This window comes from Phycodurus eques, chromosome 2, assembly GCF_024500275.1.
Source record: "Phycodurus eques isolate BA_2022a chromosome 2, UOR_Pequ_1.1, whole genome shotgun sequence".
Taxonomy (NCBI): domain Eukaryota; kingdom Metazoa; phylum Chordata; class Actinopteri; order Syngnathiformes; family Syngnathidae; genus Phycodurus; species Phycodurus eques.
Genome location: NC_084526.1, coordinates 3296171 through 3311016, shown reverse-complemented (window position 1 = coordinate 3311016; position 14846 = coordinate 3296171). Strand labels below are relative to the sequence as shown.

The 14846-nt window shown below is 44.8% G+C and overlaps 1 protein-coding gene across 1 annotated transcript; it reads right to left on the bottom strand.

Annotated features, from left to right (window-relative positions):
• Window positions 1–2482: 2482 nt before the first annotated feature.
• On the bottom strand, window positions 2483–13198 carry LOC133417882 (oocyte zinc finger protein XlCOF6.1-like). The gene is made up of 2 exons (XM_061706088.1): window positions 12808–13198; window positions 2483–4902 (listed from the first exon to the last, which is right to left on the bottom strand). The coding sequence occupies exons 1-2, from the start codon at window positions 12914–12916 to the stop codon at window positions 3701–3703; spliced, it is 1311 nt and encodes a 436-aa protein (XP_061562072.1). The 5' UTR covers window positions 12917–13198; the 3' UTR covers window positions 2483–3700.
• Window positions 13199–14846: the final 1648 nt, after the last annotated feature.

The following is a 14846-nucleotide window of genomic DNA, read 5'->3' as shown; positions in this document are numbered from 1 at the left end:
TAGCGCTGCAGCGGAATGTGTACGGCAACTCCACTTGGACAAACTACAGCTGTGTCCCGGTTGAAGGATGCCCTCGCGTTCTGAGACGTCTCCGAGGTCGACAACCTGCGGTATTTTACACACTATATAATTAAAATCATGAGCACGAATGAATAATTCGTATTATATCATCTGTACAGAAGAAAAGGTTATGCTTCACTAAGGAAACTCGCTTTATGGAGAGTTTAGAATTCTGCCAATAATGTCCAGTAGTTGACGGCAATGCACCTAGAAAATGGATGCCAGAGGCCACTCCAACCCAGAATCCTGCTAAAAGTATTTTCTGGGTCAACTTTCGTGTACTTTTGACGCGGACGGACAGACTCGTTTTCATTTTATTGTATTTACATGTTCATCGTAACAACTCTCTTCTTTCCACGTCAGCCTTTCACCTCACTCTCCAGCCATGTCCAGCTCGCCCAATGCTGCATACAACTCTCACAATAAAAATGCTACAGTGAAGCGAAGACTCGGTATACTGACAAAGACAGATATTGTGTGTCTGAAGAATTATTGTCATTGGTTTTATTCAGTGGCACAGACAGGGATGCAATTCTTATATTGCTGCTTGTCTGATCACACTGTTTTAAGCTAAAGTCATTCATTCAGTGCTGGTCCACAAGACTTTATGGGATGCAGCAGTTACAAAATGAAATAAGTCTGGGGGGAAATGGTTGTGTCATTATTAGCAGATTATTCAACACGGCAGCACTATCGCTTATTGCTACCTCTAGGAATTAATAAACTAATTATGGCGTTGCCTCGCAAAGTTGTTTTGAGGGAACTCAAAATTTCTTTTTCCATCTTAGGGACCTTAGGGACCTTTGGTGTTGTGGAATCCTATTGTCCATGCAATGCCATAAAATATATACTGTACCTGTATTCATTACTTATGTTTCACTCATTCACTGCCATTAACGGCTGTTGAATTCAAATATCCATGTTAACATGGAGGACTGGCATTAATATATAATTAATGTATATTAAGAGTTAGTGTTGATCATATTTGACTTGAATCTCACTTGAAACAAAATATAACGTGGACAATTGTGGCGAGAGTAAGATTTCAGGCACGCAGACGGTTAATTCGTGACACGCACCAATGGCGTGACGTCCTTTCACGGAGACGGCTAGTAACGAATCACGATTGTCTCAATTCCCACAAACTCTCGCTTCGCTCCTCTGTCAATATCCTCGTCTCCTCGATGGGCTTTCTAGTGAAAACACAGCTTATGACCTAGGAAGTTGCAAAAAGAGAAATTAGATGAGCCCACCATGACAGAGTTGGCAAGGAAACCCCAGAAAATACCTGAGCCAGATGTTGTCTCTCCGGCGTGTCTTTGGTCATCGCCGGGGCCTCCAGCTGGTGGGTGGGGCAGGCCTGGGACACCTCAGCAGGGAGGAATCCAGGGGGCATCCCAACAAGACGAACGAGCCACTTTATCTGGCTCCTCTCTATGCGGAGGATCAGCGGCTCGACTCTGAGCCCCTCCCGGATGACCGAGCTTCTGTGACCCGTGGTCACCTTACGGAGGAAACTCCTTTCTGCCGCTTGTTTCCCAAACCTTGTTCTTTCGGTCACGACCCGGAGCTGGATGACGAAAGACCTGATGCAGAGTCCGCATCACTGCAGACACTGCGCCGATCTTCCGCTCGATTTCCGGCTCCATTCTTAACTCACCTGTGAACTTGATACTTGCACTCTTCTACTTAGCACACAATCTCCTCTTCCAACCTCTCATCAATTTTATGTCATGTCATCATTTGCGGAGGTTGAAAGAAGGAACAAGCCTATTTTGATAAAAGAGTAGTACTGTAAATATAGATATCGGTTTAGAAATGTAGGGAGCAAATGTAAAAAGTTGTCAGAAAAATAAATACTCAAGTGAAGTACAGCTATCAGTATTCTATTCACACACACTGATATCCACTGGCATGTTATTGTTATTGTGTGTCTTGTTTTTATGATGTGGTGCATTTTAAGGTTGAGCTTTTAATCTCGTTGTGCTGTTGTGCATTGACAAATAACTTCTGATTTTGATTCCTGGCAAGAATACATGAAAGAGTGGATACTTGGTCAATTCCAACCACTGCTATGACATTTTTTTAAGTGCAACGAAGACTTGCTTAATGTACCTTGAATTTTGCGGAGGACTTGATTTGACTTTCTAGATTTTAGCCACAGTAATTGGGTGTTCTTGAACTTGAACTTTAAGGTGGTTGAAAGCATGTGAGTTGCTGTTAATAATATAGGAAAAATAAATCATACGGCAGTGAATTCATGAGAATATTCAAGATACTGTATAATAAAAACTATCCTAGACAATTGTTCACTGATACACCGAAACAAGATGACCCTTGGATCACAAAGGGATAGAAAAAAAATGCATGTAAAAAGAACAATTTATAGAGAATTTATTAAACAGAGAACCAAAGGGCAGAAAACAAATGTAAAAAATATAAAAAACAAGCTAACTGTTATAAGACCACTTAAGGAAGAATACTATCCAAAGTATTAGCTGTGAATAAAGATAATGGTAAAGGTACATGGAAAATTCTAAAGAAATAATAAAAAAACAGTTTAAGACAGGTGGGTTATCTGAAATATTTTAGTACAGACAATACTTAGAACAAGGTGGTTTATTGTTTCAATAAATTCTTTGTCAATACTGGTTGGGTCTGATATAATAAAAATATCAGGAACATCAGAGGAACGGAGTGGTGGTCTTATAGAGATTTTACAATTGTGTTCCTTACAGCAGCAGAGGAGAGAGAAGTTGTTGAATTTGTCTTTAAACTCAAAAACAAACAAACAAAAATTAACTGACTGATGATATTGAAATAACTAACCCTAACTTGAGGGTAATTGAGGGAATTTCAAAACCATTAACATACGTTGCATAAATAAACAAATTACTTAACAACAGTCAGTATGGATTCATATCAAACAGATCAACATCACTGGCATTAATAGTGTCAAATTACTAAATCATTGAAACAAAAACCGCTTACTATATATATATATATATATATATATATATATATATATATATATATATATATATATATATATGTGTGTGGCTTTTGACATAATAAACCGCAATGTCTTATTAAAATGAGAGCGATATGGTATTAGGGGAAGGGTGTTGGACTGGATGAGGAGTTATCTGACTGACTGACGATAGTTTGTGAAGTTGGGTGATTCTTACTCATGTTTGGTTGAGCATTCCTTGTCGTGTCCCCCATGGGTCAATGCTGGGCCCCAAATTATTCATTCACTATATTAACGATTCATGTAATGTGTCAAATATGTGAAAAATTGTTTGCTTTTTTTCATTAGCACCCTTGTGTTTCATGACATTATCCTTACAAGAGAATATTTTATAAGACACACTGCAACAAATGATTTCTTACCAGAGTGCATTCTTATGTGTCTAACCAATACGGAAGTATCACTGCAAGTAACGTATCAGGCAAGAAATTTCCAGTGTGTGTTCTGGTGGGGAAATGTAAATCTTGCTTTTCAAATCTACTTTTTTTTTTTTTTTTTTAAACCACAAACTGAGCAGGCAAATGGTTTATCTCCAGTGCGTATTGTTGCGTGGATGCTTAATAGTGCCTTCTGTGTGAATACTTTATCACAAACCGAGAAGGCAAATGGTTACTCTCCAGTGTGTGTTGCTGCATGGATGCTTAATCGGTCCTTGCGGAGGAAACCTTTATCACAAACTGAGCAGGTGAAAGGTTTTACACCAGTATGTGTTACTATGTGTGTTTTTAATTGTTTCTCTACAGAGAATCGTTTACCACAGACTGAACAGGAAAATGGTTTCTCCCCAGTGTGCGTTCTTATGTGGCATATCAAACTTCTCTTAACAGAGAATCTTTTACAACAAACCGAGCAGGCAAAATGTTTCTCTCCGGTGTGTGTTGTTGTGTGGGCGTTTAATTGTGTCTTGTAAAAAAACCTTTTGTCGCAAAATGAGCAGGCAAAAGGTTTCTCTCCTGTGTGTGTTCTTATGTGCAATTTTAAATTTTCCTCTCGATTGTAACTTCTACCACAAACCGAGCAGACAAAAGGCTTCTCTCCGGTGTGTGTTCTAAGGTGTCTTTTGAAATGTCCTTTTAGTGAGAATCTTTGACCACAAACTGAACACGGAAAAGGTTTCTCTCCTGTGTGCACTCTTGTGTGAGTTTTTAAACTTGACATTAAAGTGAAGCTTTTTGCACAAACTGAACAGGAAAATGGCTTATCTCCTGTGTGTGTTCTTGTGTGACTTGTTAAACTTTGCTTTATAGCGAAGGTTTTACCACAAACTGAACACGCATAAGGTTTCTCTCCAGTGTGCGTTCTCATGTGTATTTTAAAACCCCTCTTTGAACATAATGTTTTCCCACACACCGAGCATTTCAAGTCTGTGCTCTCAGTGTGACACGTCGTGTCACCTTTCGAGTGTTCATCGTCGTCAGTGTCAGAAGAATGTGACGTTATGTCGTCACTGTCTGATGGTGGAGCTAAGAGTCCGTCTGCTTGTGATCCTCCGCAGTGGTCTCCATCACCTTCTGTTGTCACGTATTGACTTGGGCTGCTGCTTGTAGGCTCTGCCGCTCTGTTCTCCTCATTTCGAACTTTGTCTTCATCAGGTTCACTCTTCAAAGGGGCTCCATTCAATGGCAACTTGGTGATATCCTCCTCCTCCTGTTCGTCTTTGATATAGGAGGGCTTTATCTCATCTTCCTCGTTAACGTTAGGTGGCTCAGGCTTCTCTTCCGCTTTAAAACTGAGTGGCTCTTCCTCCTCTTCTTTAATGTGAGGAGACTCTGGCTCCTGTTGCTCAGGAAGATGATATTTTTCATTGACCTCTGCAGGAAACAAGAAAACAAACACACAGTTTGACAAAGACAAATCTTCTGGCGTGACTCATGTTATGCTTTATGTTGAGTTTTGAGATCTGCACAATAAATAGTCTCTAAGTTACATACACATACACTACATTACCAAAAGCATTCACTCACCCATCCAAATAATGGGAATCAGGTGTTGAAATCACTTCCATGGCCACAGGTGGATAAAACCAAGCACCCAGGCATGCAGACTATTTTTACAAATATTTGTGAAAGAACAGGTCACTCTCAGGAGCTCAGTGAATTCCAGTGTGGAACTGTGATAGGACGCCACCTGTGCAACGAGTCCACTCATGTAATTTCCTCGCTGCTAAATATTCCACAGTTGACTGACAGCTGTAGTATAAGCAGTGATGCCGGTAACGCATTACTCAGTAACTCATTATTATTATTTTTTGTAATAACGCATTACTTAAAATTTAGGTGTGGTGACATCATAAGTAATCTAATGAGTTACTTTTTATATTAGTCAGATTACAGTTACTTTGATTTATCTGCAAATCGTTACTTTTTTGTTCAGGAGAACCAGAGCTTCATATGCTTTTCAATAACAATAATAATATGCTATTTATGCTCAAGCGATATATATTTATCATAAACACACTACAGTGCTTGGGAACGTGATGCAAGTCAATAACCAAGCCACTTGATTCATTCACGGTGCATTTCGTAAGTGGAGACCAATTTTCAGCCTTCGTTTTCGTCATGACGAACAAAGCCTGGTTTTCAGCACCTGGGCAGAAATGAATAACTTATTTTGCCGATTTGACTGAAGAAGGAGACAAAGTTGTAAAGAGACTAATGACTACCGTCCCGTTGCACTGACGTGATTGGTTATGAAGTGTTTTGAAAAAGCATGCTCAAATTCTTCAAGACAGAGAGTTTTCTCAGATCCTTACAAGTGCAACAGAAGTACCGAGGATGCCATCTGAGCTGTGACCCATTTTTCATTCATAAGCACTGAGAGGATCCTATGTCATATCATCTTTTACGGGAAGATTTTAGTTTGGCTTTTAATACGCTGCAGCCACTTTTTTTCCCCCCATTAGCAATTAAATTATTTCGTCCATCCTTATACTATTAAATGGTACTTTTTGTTTTTAACAAATTACAGATAGCAAGTCAGTGTTAATGGAATTTTATTTGACATGAAAACTTTGAGCATGGGTGCACCACAGGGATGCGTGCACTCACCGGTTCCATTTACTCTGTACACACAGATGTGTGCAGGTCTTACGAATTACATCTTCAAGTTCTCAGACAACGCTGAAATTTTATCACTGTAAGACACAATAAGATTCAAGAAATGCGTGTTCGATCCCCTGAGGAGTGGGCGACCAAGCCATTGCTCAGGTGCCGTCCCACAAATATGTTTTTTTTTTTTTTAAATAACAGACTAACATGGAGCACACACATTGACAGCCTCCGCTGCAGATTACAGCAATGGTTGCATTTTTTATATCATCTCATCATCTGAGAATTCATAGTGTTGATCAAAGAGTTATGTTGATTTATTATTATTATTATTATTTTTTAAATGAGGCACCTTGAGAAAATCTAATCAGCTATAGTATCACAGCTTGGTTCAGTAATCTCGCTGTAGTGCTAAAGAACAAAATGTCACAGCTAATTCATGCAGCCGGAAAAAAAATTATTGAACAGGTGCAAAAAGTGGCCTGTTCCTGTGTCAATTAAGCTGGTAAACAAAGTCGACTAAAACTAGTCTTGTAGCTTAGCATTTTTACGTATTACATTCTTAGCACTTTACTATGTTACCTTAATTAGGTGTTATTTATCTTGTAACTTTACCACGTGTTTTGTACTCTTTGGCACTTTTCACATGATATAATGTGCAAAAAAAAAAAAAAAAAAAAAAAAAAAACTACATATATAAAAGAAAAAATGGCCTGTTTTTTTTTTTTAATTGGCTGAGTGTTGTGTTTTTTGTTTGTTGACTGGCAGGAATGGGCTACCATAATACATTAATACAATTATACTCTATATATTACATCCATCCATCCATCTTCGACCGCTTATCCGAGGTCGGGTCTTGGGGGCAGTAGCTTTAGCAGGGACGCCCAGACTTCCTTTTCCCCAGCCACTTCATCCATCTCTTCCGGGGGGATCCCGAGGCGTTCCCAGGCCAGCCGAAGGATGAAGTCTTTTCAGTGTGTCCTGGGTCGTCCCCGGGGTCTCCTCCCGGTGGGAGGTGCCCGGAACACCTCACCAGGGAGGCGTCCGAATCAGATGCCCCAGCCACCTCATCTGGCTCCTCTCGATGGGAAGGAGCAACGGCTCTACTCTGAGATCCTCCCGGATGACCGAGCTTCTCACCCTCTCTCTAAGGGAGAGCCCGGACACCTTGCGGAGGAAACTCATTTCGGCCGCTTGTATCCAGGATCTCGTTCTTTCAGTCACGACCCACAGCTCGTGACCATAGGTGAGGGTAGGAACGTAGATCGACTGGTAAATCGAGAGCTTCGCCTTTCGGCTTAGCTCCTTCTTTACCACAACGGATCGATACAAAGTCTGCATCACTGCAGACGCTGCACCAAACCGCCTGTAGATCTCCCGTTCCATTCTTCCCTCACTCGTGAACAAGACCCCAAGATACTTTAACTCCTCCACTTGGGGCAGGATCTCATCCCTGACCTGGAGAGGGCACGCTACCTTTTTCCGACTGAGGACCATGGTCTCAGATTTGGAGGTGCTGATTCTAATCCCAGCCGCTTCACACTCGGCTGCGAACTGCTCCAATGAGAGTTTGTGGTCACGGCTTGATGAAGCCAACAGAACCACATCATCTGCAAAAAGCAGAGATGCAATACTGAGGCCACCAAACTGGACCCCCTCTACACCTCGACTGCACCTAGAAATTCTGTCCATAAAAGTTATGAACAGAATCGGTGACAAAGGGCAGCCTTGGCATAGTCCAAACCTCACTGGAAATGAGTCCGACTTACTGCCGGATATGCGGACCAAACTCTGACTCCGGTCGTACAGGGACCGAACAGCCTGTACCAGGGGGTTCGGTACCCCATACTCCCGAAGCACCCCCCACAGGACCACCCGAGGGACACGGTCGAACTCCTTCTCCAAGTCCACAAAACACATGTAGACTGGTTGTCGAACTCCCATGCACCCTCGAGGACCCTGCCAAGGGTGAAGAGCTGGTCCTCTATTCCACGGCCAGGACGAAAACCACACTGCTCCTCCTGAATCTGGGATTCAACTTCCCGATGGACCCTCCTCTCCAGCGCCTGAATAGACCTTACCAGGGAGGCTGAGGAGTGTGATCCCCCTGTAGTTGGAACACACCCTCTGGTCCCCCTTCTTAAAAAGGGGGACCACCACCCCAGTCTGCCAATCCAGAGGCACTGTCCCCGATGTCCACGCGATGTTGCAGAGGCGTGTCAACAAGAACAGCCCCACAACATTCAGAGCCTTTAGGAACTCCAGGCGAATCTCATCCATCCCTGGGGCCCTGCCACCGAGGAGCTTTTTAACCACCTCGGTGACCTCAACCCCAGAGATAGGAGAGACCGCCTCAGAGAACCCAGACTCTGCTCCCTCATGGGAAGGCGTGTCGGTGGAATTGAGGAGGCCTTCGAAGTATTCTCCCCACCGGCTCACAACGTCCCGAGTCGAGGTCAGCAGCGCCCCATCCCCACTATACACAGTGTTGATGGTGCACTGCTTTCCCCTCCTGAGACGTCGGATGGTGGACTAGAATTTCCTCGAAGCCGTCCGGAGGTCTTTCTCCATGGCCTCACCGAACTCCTCCCATGCCCGAGTTTTTGCTTCAGCGACCACCAAAGCTGCATTCCGCTTGGCCAGCCGGTACCCATCAGCTGCCTCAGGAGTCCCACAGGCCAAAAAGGTCCGATAGGACTCCTTCTTCAGCTTGACGGCATCCCTCACTGTTGGTGTCCACCAACGGGTTTCGGGGATTGCCGCCACGACGGGCACCAACCACCTTACGGCCACAGCTCCGGTCGGCCGCCTCAGCTATGGAGGCGCGGAACATGGTCCACTTGGACTCGATGTCCCCCGCCTCCACTGGAACATGAGCAAAGTTCTGTCGGAGGTGGGAGTTGAAACTCCTTCTGACAGGGGATTCCGCCAGCCGTTCCCAGCCAACCCTCACAATACGTTTGGGCCTGCCACGTCGGACCGGCATCTTCCCCCACCATCGGAGCCAACTCACCACCAGGTGGTGATCAGTTGACAGCTCCGCCCCTCTCTTTACCCGATTTTCCAAGACATGCGGCCCCGAGTCCGATGACACGACCACAAAGTCGATCATCGAACTGCAACCCAGGGTGTCCTGGTGCCAAGTGCACGTGTGGACACCCTTATGCTTGAACATGGTGTTCGTTATGGACAATCCATGACGAGCACAGAAGTCCAATAACAGAACACCGCTCTGGCTCTGATCGGGGGGGGGGGGGGGGGGGGGGGGGGGCGTTCCTCCCAATCACGCCCTTCCAGGTCTCACCGTCATTGCCCACGTGAGCATTGAAGTTCCCCAGCAGAACGATGGAGTCCCCAGCGGGAGCACTCTCCAGCACCCCCTCCAAGGACTCCAAAAAGGGTGGGTACTCTGAACTGCTGTTTGGTGCAATAGGCACAAACAACAGTCAGGACACGTCCCCCCACCCGAAGGCAGAGGGAGGCTACCCTCTCGTCCACCGGGGTGAACCACAACGTACAGGCGCCCGAGTCGGGGAGCGATTCAAGATGGCGCCTACCAGTGTGGTCGCCTCGGTAACGCGCTCTCTAGTATTGTCTTTGTTTTTGTGTTTTTTCGTCCGTCTTTGGAGACCTTACACGACTCACTTCCACAAGGGGAGACCTGCTAACCATCAAGGAGGCGACTCCGGACTTTCTGTCACCAACTTTTCGAAAATCCGCTCAGTTTTTTCCCCGAGTTACTCACCGGACCGGCGTACGCGGTTTTCGGCGCATGGAGGCGGAAGCGGCGCCACAGAGGGAAACGAGCCGGCATTCAGGTGAAACTCCGCAAGAGAGGACACAGATTGACTCCACACTCCCCGATAGCATCGTCATGCGTCCCGGCTGTCATCTTCTCCGGGCAGACCGCGTCATGGAGTTATCGGGGGAAACAAAAGGCGGCGGGATATGCTTCTATATCAACGGAAAAATGGTGTACCGACATCACGGAGCTCAGCGCACACTGCAGCCCGCATTTAGAGTCGCTGTTTTTGAACTGTAAGCCATTCTGCTCGCCTCGTGACTTCGCATCATTTCATTCTCGCCGGTGTCTACATTCCGCCTCAAGCTAACACGAATGCCGCACTGCTCAAGCTCACCGAACAAGGAAACGAAATTGGGAAAAAAAACATCCGGACTCACCCCTCATTATTCTAGGGGACTTTAACAAAGCTAATAAACTCAACCACGAACTCCCTAAATACAAGCAGCACATCGACTGTCCTACCAGGGAAAATAACATTTTAGACCACTGCTAAACTACGCTAAATAACGCATCCCGTGCCAAACCTCGTGCAGCCCTGGGCTCGTCTGATCACTGCTTAATTCACATAATAAGCACATACAGGCAAGAACTTCAATGTGCGAAGCCTACAGTGAAAACAGTGAAAAAGTGGACCAATGAAGCCAAGATGGAACTTCAAAGCTGTTTAGACTGCACAGACTGGAGTGTCTTTGAAAATTCAGCTGGCAGCCTGGATGAATATACGGACACTGTCACATCCTATATCAGTTTCTGTGAAGAGGTTTGTGTACCAACAAAATCATTTCGCACATTCAACAACAACAAGCTGTGGTTCACTGCTAAACCTAAGCAGCTTCGCCAAGCTAAGGAAGATGCATATCAGAGCGGGGACAGGGCCCTCTATAATCGAGCTAGAAACCAGCTTACTAAAGAAATTAACATTGCAAAGAGGATATATGCAGCAAAGTTGGAAAAACAGTTTAGCGCGAACGACTCTAAATGAGTCTGGCATGCATTCCAATCGCTGACTAATTACAAGCGACGATCCCCCCAAGCTGAGAACAATAGCACACTAGCCAACGACTTGAATACCTTCTACTGCAGATTTGAAAAGGACAGTTTCACTCCACACACCCACCCGGCCGCACCCGCGACCACAACCACACCTCTGACTTCTGCGTTAACCATCCATGAACAGGATGTGAGACGCATCTTCAAACAACAAAAGATTAACAAAGCGGCAGACCCGGACCATGTGTCCCCATCCTGCCTCAAAGTCTGCGCGGACCAGCTCGCTCCAGTCTTCACTCAGATCTTCAACAGATCTTTGGAAATGTGCGAAGTTCCATCCTGTTTCAAACGCTCCACCATCATTCCAGTCCCCAAGAAACCTGCAATCTCTGGTCTGAATGACTACAGGCCTGTCGCTTTGACATCTGTGGTCATGAAGTCCTTTGAACGTCTCGTGCTGGACCCCCTCAAGAGTGTCACAGGTCCCCTGCTGGACCCCCTGCAGTTTGCCTACCAAGCGAACAGGTCTGCGGATGATGCAGTCAACATGGGACTGGACTTCATCCTAGAACACCTCGACAGTGCAGGGACCTACGCGAGGATCCTGTTCGTGGACTTCAGCTCAGCGTTCAACACCATCATCCCTGAACTCCTTTCAACCAAGCTTCTCCAGCTCAGCGTCTCACCTGCCATCTGCCAGTGGATTTACAGCTTTCTGACAGGCAGGACACAGCAGGTCAGGCTGGGGGAGGCCACCTCATCCAGAACTAAGACAAGGGCGTGCAAAATCCTCTCGGACCGTCTGCACCCCGGTCACCAGCTCTTCCAGCTCCTTCCCTCAGGTAGGCGCTACCGATCAACGCAAACTAGAACTAGTAGACATTCCAACAGCTTCTTCCCTCTTGCGATCAACTTCTTAAACACCTAACCTTTAATTCCATTACAACAAGCTGGAAATTTTTTTGACACATTTCTGTTGGGGCCAATTATGTATTACTCGTGCACTCACTGTAGTTGTCTGGCCATGCTGCACTCTTTGCATATACTGGCTACTCATGCCAGAGTAGCATCTGCTCCATTTGCACACTGATTGAGGAGTATCTGTAACATTTGCACAACCAACATTGTCCCAGATGATCGCACTACTCGTCACTTTAAACCGCATACACTCCTTGAAGTCTCAGCGCCCTAAGCACAATGGTCATTGCACCGGACTATTGCAATATTAGTCATTCGAACTGCTCTAAGTGCTAGAGGACTCTGCATCTTTTTGCACAATTGTTTTTTGTCAATGTCTTTATGTCTCCAAAGTGTTCTGTAAATTGACTGTCTGTTGTACTAGAGCGGCTCCAACTACCGGAGACAAATTCCTTCTGTGTGTTGGACATAATTGGCAAATAAAGATGATTCTGATTCTGAATAAGTATACCCACACCTGCTCGGCGCCTCTCATCGTGGGCAACTCCAGAGTGGAAGAGAGTCCAACCCCTCTCGAGAGGACTGGTACCAGAGCCCAAGCTGCGTGTGGAGGCGAGTCCGACTATATCTAGTCGGAACTTCTCGACCTCACACACCAGCTCGGACTCCTTCCCTGCCAGAGAGGTGACATTCCACGTCCCTAGAGCCAGCTTCTGTAGGCGGGGATCAGATCGCCAAGGTCCCCGCCTTCGGCCACCGCCCAGCTCGCACTGCACCCGACCCCTCCCACAGGTGGTGAGCCCATGGGAAGTATATATTACATGAAATGATAACAATATGTAATGAATAGTTCTAATGTCATGAAGTTGTAAATGTAGGTCAGTGTTTTTGATAGTGTTTAAGGCAGCAGAGAAGGCCTCGAACAGCACAACACTGCGTCAACCAAATTGACCAACCTGCTCGAGGCTGCTCGAAAACAGCGTCCACAAGTCGACGTTGTCGCTCGCGCTGCTCCTTTGTTCCACAAAGTTCTTGAACGTAACCTTCTGTCGTCCTTGCACACATTTTCACACAACAACTACAACGCTTGTTGCCACCAAAACAAAAACAAAAAAAGCGTCCTTGTTCGTAGGCTAAGCTAAGCTTGCTCGAGAAGCTCCAGCGTGCGGCGAGATGAGTTTATCAAGTCACGCAGATTTATAGACACTAAAATAGATTACGTAGTAATAGACTTGATGTGTAAACATTCAGTCCTACTTCAGCAAATCAATATTTAGTGGCGCGCGAACGTTTAAGTAACACGTCTACTGAAGCTAATCTGCTGCGTAGTAGCACGCTTCTTCTTCTTCTTCCATTTATTGGAGGATTGCAAACAACGTTTAGGTGCATACCGCCACCTACTGTGAAATAGTGTGTAACACTCATGTCCACGACCCACAGATCTGGATTGATTACTGCTTTGGCTTACAAGCTAATTCTAACCATTTACTCTTTCATTAAGCAAAATAAAAACAAAAACAGGCAAAAGCGCTTTGGTGGTTCAAATTGTTTTGTTTTTTAATCTAATCGCGTTCTCTCTCTCTCTCTCTCTCTCTCTGTATATGTGTGTGCGCGCATGTGTGTAGTAGTAGAAGTAGTAGCAGGAAAATGCCGTTGGAGAAAGAAAATGTCGTGTCATAAAAAAAATTGTACTATCAAAAAAATGTAGTAGCACAAAAATTGTAGAAAGTAATGTGTGTGTTTTTTAAATTAATTTAAGAAATGAGTATTTCCCCTTCACACTGTGTATTGTTTCCACAAAGCTTTGACCGTGGACCAACTGATGCAGCTGATGACTGCATTACAAGTACATCTGCTCAAACTCCAGATTTCAAACAAAAAAGGCAAGTTTGAATTTTGCACTTGCACAAGTTAATAATACTTTTTTGTTGTTGTTTTGTCACACATTTCTGTCTTTCTCTTTGCAAAGTTTGGAAGATATACTATGCTCCCTGCAAAACCAAGTTGACGCCACAGCCGAATTTAAATCGTGTGTGGCGAGAGATGAGCTTCCTGAGAGCGGCATCACTCAAAGGAAAAGGAAGAAAAAATTATACCGATACCTGCCTCTCTAAATTGGAGAGGCAGGTATCGATACACCAGCAAGATGGAGCAATGTGTCTATTTTAATGACCTGTTCATTTACTGTATATACTTGTGTACTTAATCTCTCATAAAAAAAATATATTTACAATCAATAATGTATCTTTGTTCCTCTATTTATGCCAGTGAGGCATAGTGACAGACAGATGTAGCCAGTTTTTTGTGACATTTCTGTTTGTTGGTGTGCCGTGAGATTTTTCAATTGTAAAATATGTTCCTTGGCTCCATAAAGGTTGGAAATCACTGCTCTCGTCAGATCGTGTATTCTGATCAGTCAGGTCAAACCAACATTACAACATGACAGAAATAATGGGTGATAACTTACGGTAATTAAATTACTTCATTTTTAATTAAATGACTTCACCAACAGTGGAAACGTAAGAGCATGATTCGACAGAACGGCGGCATGTTTACGTACGACCTTCAGTGCTAGCAGTAGCGTGCTAGGCTACATAACGTTTTGTTGCCTGCTTGCGAGCCGTATCGTACCACCAACACACGTTTTCCCCCATTTTGTCCTCGCAATACAGTCGGCGCGATCCACTCTTGTTGTCGTCGCCACGGTAACGAGTGTATCCGGTCGCATTTCAGTTGACAAGATAAAGCCCAATGATTGTAAAAAAAGGGGATGCGGTGGAATCGGAATACAAGATTTTATTGCAGTCGTCTGAAAGAGCAAATTTGTCTTGTAGTCCAATCCGGGCATTACGTGTTGTCTGTCTCAGACGTGTTGTCTGTTCCACACCTTCGTCTTTTCCTTTGGGCTTGTCCCTTTAGGGGTCGCCACAGCGCGTCATTCTTTTCGGCCTATCTCCTGCATCCTCCTCTCGAACACCAACTGCCCTCATGTCTT

Coding starts and splice junctions, on each gene's coding strand:
- LOC133417882 (XM_061706088.1), bottom strand. CDS start 12,916: ATGTGTGCAAGGACGACAGAAGGTTACGTTCAAGAACTTTGTGGAACA. Junction 4,903..12,807: donor TTTCGAGCAGCCTCGAGCAG/GTTGGTCAATTT, acceptor TGTTTCCTGCAG/AGGTCAATGAAAAATATCAT.